General features: G+C 40.0%; 1 protein-coding gene and 1 pseudogene across 1 annotated transcript; both read right to left on the bottom strand.

Moving 5' to 3' along the window:
* Positions 1-274: 274 nt before the first annotated feature.
* Positions 275-5,561, bottom strand: LOC109132898 (putative F-box/LRR-repeat protein At3g18150; annotated as a pseudogene).
* A 1,959-nt stretch (positions 5,562-7,520) lies between these two features.
* On the bottom strand, positions 7,521-7,913 carry LOC147944277 (uncharacterized). The gene has a single exon (XM_087512529.1). It carries the CDS (start codon positions 7,911-7,913, stop codon positions 7,521-7,523), a length of 393 nt encoding a protein of 130 aa, XP_087368655.1.
* Positions 7,914-11,783: the final 3,870 nt, after the last annotated feature.

Here is an 11,783-nt window from a genome sequence, read left to right as displayed (position 1 = left end):
TTTCCTTAGTACTAATTTTAATTTTTTAATGAGATAGTATTTTATTACCGCAATCAATCATATATAATTTTTATCAAAATATATTAAATAAACCCACGCATAGGATGGGTTCAAAACCTAGTTATTATAAAGGTATTTTGTAAAAAGTGTAAAATGTCATAATAAATAAAGCTCTTACAATGAAACTTTGTCAAACTAGAAAGATATATATAAATGAAAATGTGGTTCCATGTAAGAAATTTCAATAAGACTCATCAAAACTAAAGCCTGTGATTCACCACTCACCTAATATCATCGGCTTGCTTGATAGCGCAATTGAGACATTGTTGTTGGGAGGAAGTAATGGAACCAGGTCTTTAAACTTAAAACTAAGGTAACGTTCGTCCAACTGTACGAATATCTTGTCTAATTTCTCTGTGTTTTTAAGCATAATTTCTATGAATGAGGTCACATGCTTTGACTCTACATTCCAACGAGATTTGTTCAAGAAGACCCCATCTTTTGATCTCCAACATTTCTCTGGATTCAAGCCTTGTGTGGTGAAGCATTTTGTTAAGAAACTTCCCTGATCAACATAAAAAAATATTTTTAGATTATTCGAATGATAGTTAAAAGCGAGACAAAGGAAAACAAGAGAAGGTTATAGTAAATTTACCGGTATGGTGTTGCAATCCCATGCCCGTACTCCCACTTCACACAATCAAAAGCCTTTCGCAGATCCACTTTAAGAAGCGCTCTTGGAGAGATATTAGACCTACCAAATCCTTGAACCATTTCCGAAGCCAAGAGAATATTTTCGACAATTAATCTGCCTTTGACAAAAGCTGATTGCGTGTTCGAGATCATTGATGGAAGGATACTCTCCAATCTTCCAGCAATGATTTTTGAGATGACTTTGTAAATAACATTACAACAGGAGATAGGCCTGAAGTTTGTTATTTTATCAGCCCCAACTACCTTAGGAATCAGACTCAGGGCAGTGGCATTTAGCTGCTTGAGGAGTTTGCCTGATCAGAAGAATTCTTGAACAGCATCAATAATGTCAATTCCCAAGATATCCCAAGCTGCTCTGTAGAACTCACCAGTAAATCCGTCAGGACCTGGAGTTTTGTTTGTAGGCATAGAAAATGCTGCATTCTTGATCTCCTCCACAGAAACATCTTTAACTAAATCTTCAGCAAGATGAGCACTCAGTCTGTAAGTAGTAAACTCCCGAATTTGGTCTATGTCTGTGGAGGTAAGAGCCTGAGGTTGACCTCCTAACAGGTCCTCAAAGTAGGACACACAATGGAGTTTAATGTCTTCCGGTTTGTGAAGCCTTTGTCCCTGCTCATTAATCAAATAATGTATCTGGTTGGAGGCTCTGCGAGTGGCTACCATTCGGTGAAAGTAGGCAGTGTTAAGATCACCGCACTCAAACCACTTGATTCTTGCCCTCTGGAAAAAAAATTTCTCCTCTGCAGTGGCGAGAGTAACCCACTTCTTGTAAGCCTGTTTCTCCTGAGCAGCTGCAAACGGCAAAGGATTACTCAGAAGGAGAGATTGACAGAGGGTTAAAGCCTCTTGTGCTTCACGAGTGCGATTTTCTAGATCAGAGAAATGCTCACGAGTAAGATCCCTTAATTCTCCTTTCAGAGCCTTCAGTTTCTTAACTAGAGAATACTGTGCTGATCCCTGAATCTGATGAGTATGCCAAAACGAAAGGAGTCTTGGGACTAAAATCTGCATGGTGTAGCAGGTAGTGGTTGATCATGAAATGCCTTCGACCCCTCTGTCTCTGACCAAGATCTATAATTGCTGGACTGTGATCTGAAAAGTCCGGTTCAGCAAAGTGAGCGTAGGAGATGGAGAATTTATCTAACCATTCATCATTTATAAGAACTCTGTCCAACTTTTTTGCTATTGGATTTTGATCTTGATTGTTCCACCAAGTGAACTTGTTCCCTCGGATAGTAAGATCCCGAAGACTTGCATAATGAAGACAGTCCCGAAACTCCTCCATACCTTTTCGAACCCTAGTTCCTCCAGAAGAGCGTTCTGCAGGGCTCAATTTTTGATTGAAGTCACCCATAACTGCCCAAGGTCTAGTGTTAATCAAGGTGTCCCCAGAAAGGGAACACATCTCTTCCCAAAGCTGTTGTCTCCCGTATCTACAGTTGACTGCATAGACAAAAGACACCACTATTTCTGTATCCTCATGAGGAAGAGAAACAATACAGGTCACCATTTGATTAGATTTGGAATGAATAGTAACTCTCACTGATTGATGCCATACAACCCAAATTCTGCCAAGCTCTGCAAACTCATAATTAGTCTCTAACTGCCAACCCGCAAAAGTAGACTGAAAATACTTCTGAGACTTGTGCTGCCTAACACGCGTCTCTAGTAAACTACCAAAAAGCGCTTCTTAAAGTGGATCTGCGAAAGGCTTTTGATTGTGTGAAGTGGGAGTATGTCCTGAAAATCCTGGAAACTGCTAACTTCCCAACTGTTTTTCTCAAATGGGTGGAACAATGCATCACAACCACTTCTTTCTCTATCAACATCAATGGTGAGTTATGTGGGTACTTCAGAGGAGGACAAGGACTTCGTCAAGGAGATCCTCTGTCCCCTGCTCTGTTTGTCATTGCTATGGAGCTACTCTCCAACATGCTCTCACACAAGTTTGCCTCAGGAAAAATCGGCTATCACCCCCTTGGAATCAACCCGGTTGTCTCTCATCTGGCTTTTGCAGATGACCTCATGATTTTCTTTGATGGAAGTGCAACGTCTCTGCAAGAAATAGCTTCACTCCTAGAGGAGTTCAAGCTTCTTTCCGGTCTTAGCATGAATCGTGACAAATCAACCCTGTTTGTTGCTGGAGTCCCGGAGAATCTCAGGGCACAAATGCAGCAGCAAGGCTTCTCTATAGGATCTTTTCCAGTGAGATACTTAGGGATGCCTCTCCTCCACCGCAAGCCCAGGAAAAATGACTACTCTCCTCTTCTCGATAATATTCGCGCCCGTTTCAACTCTTGGGCCTCCAAAGCCCTCTCCTTTGCTGGTAGACTTCAACTGATAACTGTGGTAATTTACAGTTCTGTAAACTTTTGGTCTTCTGCTTTTACACTACCTCAGGGTTGTTTGAGAGCTATTGAATCGATGTGCAATGCCTATCTTTGGTCTGGGGATGTTCAGAAGCGGACCTCAGCTAAAGTTGCTTGGAAAACGGTCTGTTTACCTAAGAAGGAGGGAGGCCTCGGACTTCGAAATGTCAGGATTTGGAATACAACCCTAAATCTCAAGTTGATCTAGCTTCTTTTCACAAATAGCGGATCCTTGTGGGTAGCTTGGATGAAGGCTCATATGGTTAAGAGTAGTAACTATTGGACCAAAGAGATTGGTCAAGGTGCTTCTTGGATGTGGAAAAATCTTATTTCCTTGAAACCCCAGGTAAAAGCTCTTCTTGGTTGCAAAGTGCGGGATGAGAATACAGTAAGCTACTGGTTTGATAACTGGAGTCAACTAGGCCCTTTGATTGACTTTGTTGGCGAAGATGGCCCGAGACTAATGGGTATCCCTAGGGATGCTAATGTAGCTCAAGGTACTGGTTCTTTAGGTTGGAGACTTCCATCTGCAAGGACCAGACAACATCTGCTCCAAACAGTCAGAGCTGTTCTTGCTTCGATGGAACCTCCTTCTTCTGCGTCAGGCCAGGACTTATACTCTTGGGACCAGTGGGAAACAGAAAGGATTCTTTCAACACAAAGATTACATGGGAAGCTCTGCATCCCTCGGCTCCTACCAAAGCCTGGTATAAAGCGGTTTAGTTTAAGAGTGGAATACCAAAACACAACTTCACATTTTGGGTTGCTAACCTGAACAGACTCCCTGTTAAAGCGCGTATGATCAGCTGGGGAACAAACATTGATCCAATTTGTACTCTTTGCTCTAATGGGATTGAGACTCGAGACCATCTGTTTCTCCACTGTAGTTATTCTCTACAGGTCTGGCACTTAGTCCTGCCCAGACTGGGACTTCCGCAGCTCATGTTTGTGGACTGGCAAACGATGATCCACTGGCTCCTAGGTCACTCCAAAGCCCTCCCTTCTACGCTGAAGAAGTTAGTCACCCAAGCTACGGTCTATCTGATTTGGAAAGAAAGAAACTCTCGCTGCCACGGAGGCCCTCTCATCTCCCCTGCTGTTTTATTTCGGGTTCTCGACAGAACAATTCGGGACATTCTGCTTGCTCACCAGCACTCTAAACAATGCAAGGGACTGCTTTCCAAATGGCTTTCCCATGTTTCGCCATGAACCTGATCCGGCTAGTAGTTCGGTCTAATTATATAACTTGTAACCTATAGCTTTTTATTTTTTTTGGGCTATAGATTCTAATTAAACTCTTGTAACCTCAAGTTCCATTTTGGTAATATAATTAACAGTTATCAAAAAAAAAAAAATCCCGTGCCCGTACCATTAACTTCTTTAAATCAGGTGAGTTTTGTAATAATCTTTCTATACCAGGAACAACACACTGAAAGATTACTGTCTCAAGAATCAAAGTTTTGACCTCTAACATCGGGAAATGAACACCACGAACCTCAGCAAGAGATAAAATCTAATAGAAAGCAAAAAAAAATGTTGTAATTAGAGAATATAAGATTCATGAACCCAAAATTTAAACATACCTGAAGAAAGTTTCCACCAAAAGTTAGCTTCTCCACATGTTGTAATTTGTCCAGCATCCCTAGAACCATTGCTTGAAGAAAATCATCCTTGAAGATCCTATCTCTTGATCTAATACAAATGTCCAGTTTCGCTTCCGTTAGAGAAGAGACATTAACTAAAGTACATGGTAACTGAGAGTTTATCAATCTGAGACAATGGATATGTGGTGCCACAATATTCGTCGAACTCTCAACGTGGCTGTTTATTTCTAATGTTCTCAAGTGAAAATTTTTGCTGAGATCAAGGAACCCAAGTCCCTTGCAGCAGTACAACGTTAAACATTCAAGATTCGGGCAACCAGATAAAAGCTTGGCAATGGATTCATTAGGGAATCCACACCAACGCAAGGACAACTTTTTCAATGATGGCCAAGATACCGAGCATCCATGGACCATATTAGAAGAGGCTAGCTCAACGTTGAGTTGTTTGACAGATGAATTGATGAAGAAAGGAAGCAGGAATTCTAAAGCCAGGATCATCGACTTCGAGTGAAATATTCTCCACGTTACGGGACATGGCGTATTTGACCCAACTCTTGATAAAGTTAACTTTGTTCTGCAAGTTGGTTTTAAGACGAAAATGGTTCACCTTGGGAGCTCTGTAGTGCATTTGGGTTTCTATAATAGAAGCAGGTCGTTGTGTACAGTTATCAAAGTAGAGAGAAGGTGTATCGCACCATATATACCGCCATCGTTTTGACAAAAGGGAAGTTCTGATGGCGAATTTGGTCGGAGTGAAGGAGAGGATATGTAGGAGGATATCATCAGGTAAAGAGCTGATAACATCTTTTGCTCTCTTGTTTTCTATGAGGCGGCGACGTAAACGACGACGAGGATTCTGGCGGTTCACCATCTTTATTTTGCGAACTCTTGTCTTATTTATAATAATTGTGAGATGATTACACTAATCCTTTGTTACATCAATATAAAATGTTCATAATCTTCAATGTCTGAATTGAATTCTATATTCAAATCTATTGCAGTACGGCTTGAGTATATTTCACATTTCATTTTTTTGTATGCAACTAGCATTGAGTACAACGACATGGTGAGTTTTCTTGGATTTAGGTTTTGATTGCTCAATAGCTTGAACTTATGGAGGAACTTTTTTAGGATTAATTCAGGCATAACCTGCAGTTCGTGTACAATCAAACCAAAGAGTTCTTCTCTTATAGTTTGTTACCTTATGAGTATTGAGTTGTTTAGGGATACATTTTTGCCTCCATGGAACCAAAACTTTACTAGAATCTATTGAATCAGCAAATGTGGCTATATGTTGTTGATTTTGTGATATTGAAATGAGAAATTTGAGACTAATTAGTGGCTTTCCTGATTTTGTTTGGTACGAATCAGGATGATATGCGTGGCGGTGCCATTGAGACGTATGAAAGGCTTCATGGAGAGTTAAGTATTAAGCCTTCACTGGAATTTTTTGAGAAGTTAATCTCATTTGAGTGTTACTCAGAAGAGTATTGTAAGGTATATACTTTTATGTCTTTACGCTTTAGTAATGGAAATTATATAGAACTAAGTTGAGCTAGAAACTTCGATTGGCTTTTTTTCTTCCATATGTGTTTCATTTTGGTTGTTGTTGTGTTTGATTGGTACCACTTTTGTATGGTTTTACTTTTAGGAACCATCTGCAGCAAAGATAGTTAAAGTAATGAGGCAAAATGGTTTGGTAGAAGACTCGGCGGGGGGACAATATTTTTACAACACCATTAAGAAGATATATGGGGCTGATTGGGTACGTATGTCGTTATTACTATCATTTCAATGCCTAAATCACCATCTCATACACATTATTGAAAAATACTTATTTGCTAAATAACTATATGATCTCAAGCGCGTGATTAAACCCAAACAAACTAATGTTGTATAAATTATATGATTACATGATATTTGTTAAAATTATACGTGAAATCCATATTATTTTTTCGGAAAACATGCGATAAGTGAAGCAACTCATTTATGATTTTGCTATTCGTTGCTTTTGCATATCCGTTACTGAGAAAACCAAAGATATTTGTGTCCTTAGTCATTGTGTCTTTCGCAGCTGGGAGCTACAGAAGCCGTGATCAGTTATATGGGATCGGAACAATTTGACCTATACAAGTTCTTTGACAAGTTCACAGAGTACATTGCTAGAACAAGACGAAGATCAAGATTCAAGATCAATGTTACGTTATATTTGACGGCGTTTGAAGAACAGAGACACATCATTGACAATTTGATGTTTAATGTTTATGTTAAGCTCTCATATTTAATTGGTATTAGATAGAGTACACAATTCTGATTCGGTTTTTAATTAGTATTCTCGTCTTAAAAGTGTTAATTCAATTGGCGAGTAAGGTTACATTTTTTTTGAACCATTTTTTTTTGGTAACAAATAAAAAAAGTCTGACCTGCCGGAATCAAACCAGCGACCTAAAGATTGTCACTAACACTACAATCTTCCGCTCTACCAACTGACCCTGTCGGTTACTTTTTTTGAACCATTTTTTTAAGGGTTTTTGATTTTTTTTTTTTTTGTTGTTAATTTTTATCACGCAGTTTTTATTTTAATAGCTTTACTTTATATAAATGGGACTACTAGTGACGAAATGCCTTGCCTCGCAAGTAACGCAGAAATAATTTCAATACTCTAGAAACCCTAATGTTTTTTTTTTTTGTAAATATGTGAATTTTCATTAATGAAAATAATTGTAGTAAACTACGATAGCTTAGATACAAAAGATACAAAAAAATAAGTCTTTGCCAGGATGGCATCCTTAATCTTAACCAGCTTTGCATAAGATTCTCAATCAGGACTCTAGAGAAATCTTAACCAGCTTTGCATAAGATTCTTAAACTTCTTCCGGTGAGTCTTTGCCAGGATGGCATCCCTAATCTGTCTGTCCAACTTCTTGAATAAGACATGGGCTGGTGTGGCGATTCCATTGTGGTACCTGCTGTTCCGCTTAAGCCAGATTGTGTATATTACTGCTTGAGAGACTAATCTCCGCAACGTTAGGGTTGAGGTAGAGTCTTTGATGTCTTGCCAAGCTGAAAAAGTATCCCAAATGTGAAACACAAACGGTCTATAACCCAACCTCCTAGTTGCTTCAAGCCAAATATTTTCACTGAAATCACATCGCAAGAACAGGTGATCTCTCGATTCAGGGTAGATACCACAAATACAGCAGGAAGTTGAGTCTACTTGCATTCCCCAATTTGCTAGCCGGATTCTTGTGGGTATCCTATTTAGATGAGTGAGCCACATCATGAAGGCATGTCTCGGGATTGAACCTTTGAACCATACCTGATCAGTCCAAGAGAGGGGTTGAGACCTTTGCCTGATTGCTTCCCAAGTCTTCTTGGTATTGAAAAGAGCCTGTTCTGTATCCTCTGTTAACCACAAGTATGCGTCGTCCTCTGCAGTAGTAGTGGGTAAGGGAATTAGGGTCAGGTGGATGTGGAGGAGTTCCGCTTGTGGAGATCTCGTAGGGCGTAAACTCTAGCCCGATGTAGAGCATGCTCGAGCTACAGAACCATTGAGAGGGATACCGGTCTGAGATGGGCCTGATTGACCAAATAGATGAATCAGCAGTCCTAATGGGATCCACCAGTCATACCAGAAACTAGCCCTCAAACCTGTTCCAACTTTGCAGCGTATAATCGACTTGCTAGTTAGCGAAGGTGAATGAGAGATTTCCAAGTCCAAGAGTTGGATTTTCTTTCATCTATTGCCCAGAAAACTTCATCTTTGATCTTATTGTTCCTTATCCACTCTGCCCATAGTGAGTCTCTTGCGGAGAACAATCTCCAGATCAACTTTAGTAGTAGAGTTCTATTCCATTGAGAGAAGTTGCGGAACCCTAGTCCTCCTTCCTCTTTAGGTAAACAAAAGGCTTTCCAGGAAACTTTTGCATTTGTCTTCTTTGTTATGTCACCGTTCCATAGATATCTCGAGCACAGACTTTTAATGGTTTTTAAGCACCCTTTTGGTAAGATGAAGGCAGAGGCCCAGAATGTGACTGTACCGTAGATAACGGTGGAAATCAGCTCCTTCCTTCCAGCGTACGAGAGAGCACGAGCCGACCACGAAGTGAATTTTGCAGTTACATTGTCTATCAATGGTCTATACTCTGCAATGCGGAGCTTTCTGTGCATTAGAGGTAAACCCAGATAGTGAATGGGAAGTGAACCAAGATTGAAACCAAGTGATGAGATCCGATTGGTTTCAAATTGGTTAACCCCTGCTAGATATAAGTCCGTCTTGGCTCTGTTCATTTCAAGACCAAAGAGTTGAGAGAAGTCCTGCAAAACTGAGTTTATACCTTCGAGAGACTCCCTTGTGTGAAGAACACCATTATGTCGTCTGCAAAAGCCAAGTGAGTAACCTGAGGATTCATAGCCGAGGGGTGATGTCCTATGAGGTTGTTGTTGAATGAATGGTTAAGCATGCTTGTGAAGACCTCCATTGCCAAAGTGAAAAGATAAGGAGACATTGAGTCCCCTTGCCGCAATCCTTTGGCTCCAGAAAAATAGCCACATGATAACACTCTAATTTACATGTTTTTAGCATCCTTTTTTGTCCATATTTTGCATTGTTCATACCTCTAACTTAGCATTTTTAGATCATTCACTGTAGAAATCAAGTTTTAGAGCATTTAGGGTGTTGCATTTCTGCATTTGCATATATTGGATCAAAACAGGTGCTAAAGAGCCAAAAATGGGGAAAACAAGGACAACTCAAGCATGTACCCGAAGGAGCTATCGAGCTACAAGAACATGTCCGAACCCCAACATGATCGAAGAGCAACCCGAAGATCCACCCGAGGAGTTACCCGAATCAAGCCTCGTGTACCCCATCAAGTAGACCATCGGGCAAGTCTGGGAAGCTAGGTCAAATGGGTTTCCATATATAAACCCCCTCTTTCCCTAGCTCGCAAACGAGCACGCCGCAGACCCTCAAACCAGAGAGCGAGAGCTTCTATGAGAGAACTGAGCGACTCAACATATTTTCTTGTTTTTGTACTTTTATTTTGTAGTTTTTCTTAGATCTTTATCCCATACTATTTTCTACTCTACTCTATCTTTTTAATAATGTTATTTTCGTTTATTTCTATTGCTTTGTCATTCGTTTCTATGGCCGAGTAGTGTAGCAAAGTTTCTAGGGATGGGATAGATGATTAGGTGTTCTTGATCGGTTAGGATGCTTTAGTTGATTGTTATGATTGATAAATTTCCTTCTAGGTTGATGTTCTTAATGCGGTCAACAGACCGAAAGGTTGAGATTAGATCTAGGGCGTTTATAATGCTACAGGCTGAAAGGAGTAGATAAAATGCTTGATTAGGTCAATGCTAGAGGTATACTTAACTTTGAGTGACAAAATTAGATAAGTCTAAGTATACTGACAAAAATGAATTGTTCTTAATGCCTGCTTGTTCATACTGCTAGTGCGACAGTGTGGTAGTATGTTCAAGGTTGATTGTTGCTAGTGCGACAGTGTGGTGACAAGGTTTTAGAGGTTCATTGTCTAGGAAATAATTTCTTGAGGCAAGTAAGGCATCCGTGTTGGTCTAGAACACTTAGGATTCGATTACCCCCATCCTTAAGAACTTTCGTATTTCATTTCTTGCATTTTCCTTACTTACTCGACCACTTACCCGATCAGGTACACGATAACCTGCATCGAGTAATACCTCGAGCTGTTCATAGTTAACTTGCATACTCGATCACCCCACTCGATCCTGTACTCGATTGCTTGCATCGAGTGCTTAGGTCGTGTGGTTTACTTGTTTATATTCTTTTACTTTGTTTATATTAGGACTGTTAGAACCAAAACCCCACTATTGCTTGGCTTGACTTGCTTGATTCTGATTGCATCCTATCTGCTAGCATAACAAACTATTTGGAGTGATAACCCTTTGTACTACAACTGCATAGGGAATTGATACCCTGGGTGAAAACCTGTCTATCACCACATGATTCCCCATTTACCGCTACTGAGAATTTAGTAGTAGTGATACACTCACTTATCAGCTTCACAAAGTGTGGAGGAAACCTCATAGCCTCAAGGACATTCAACATGAAGTCCCATTGCACAGAGTCAAATGCTTTCTTTAGATCAACCTTCAACATACCTCTCTCAGAGATGTTCACTTGGTTATAGCCTTGAACCAGTTCTGTTGCCAATAAAACATTCTCCACTAAGAGTCGACCCAGAATGAACGCAGATTGGGTGTTGGAAATGAGATCCAGAAAAACTAACTTGAGCCTGTTCGCGAGAAGTTTAGAAATAACCTTATAGATGGTGTTACAGCATGCTATAGGCCTAAACTCTGTCATCCTTGAGGCATTAGGCGTTTTTGGAATAATGGTCAGTAAGGTCGAGTTCCACTGTTTTAAGAGTTGACCCAAATGAAAGAATTCAGAGACTGCATCTACTACGTTCTTTCCCACTATTGACCAGTTTGCGGTGAAGAATTCTGCACAATAGCCATCAGGGCCTGGCGCCTTGTTTGATGGCAAAGAGAAAGGCGCATTTTTGATCTCCTCTGGTGTGACACTGCTGTCCAGAATCCGAATAGCTGCCTCAGAACATTTCTGAGGAACTATTTGTTGAATCTCTTCCACCGAAACAGACCTTGAAGAGCCCTTAGTTCCCAGAAGGTTTTGAAAGAATCCCACTACTATATTTTTCCACCAAACATTTTTTTTTTCAAGAAATGTCGAGAAGCCTCATCACCACATTCGTCAGCTTCGCCGTGAGATCTACCGCAAAAGGCTCCATATCTTCCTTCTACATGAACATGGTAGAAAGAAAAAAAAAAGATTAAAAAAAATAATAATAAAAAAAAAAATTGGTAGAAAATTCTATATGATTTTCGATATGATTAAAGATGGTGAATGGATGTCGAATTCTTCTCCAGAGTTTGCGAGACTTGGTTACTATGAATTGCTTCTTTGGATCCAACTCGGAGACGAAGAGAAGATTGGGGAAGTTTGTTCTATGATTATCAAAAACTTTGAACAGTCTCGTAACCAATTTCTATTAACAGAAAATTATATGCTTGCACTTTGTGAGAA

This window comes from Camelina sativa, chromosome 5, assembly GCF_030686135.1.
Source record: "Camelina sativa cultivar CO46 ecotype springtype chromosome 5, ASM3068613v1".
NCBI lineage: Eukaryota > Viridiplantae > Streptophyta > Magnoliopsida > Brassicales > Brassicaceae > Camelina > Camelina sativa.
The sequence above is the reverse complement of the archived record's forward strand: the minus strand, read 5'-3'. Positions and strand labels throughout refer to the sequence as shown.

Bases quoted from the DNA above. Each gene is read 5' to 3' on its own strand.
- LOC147944277 (XM_087512529.1), bottom strand. From the start codon at position 7,913: ATGCAAGTAGACTCAACTTCCTGCTGTATTTGTGGTATCTACCCTGAA.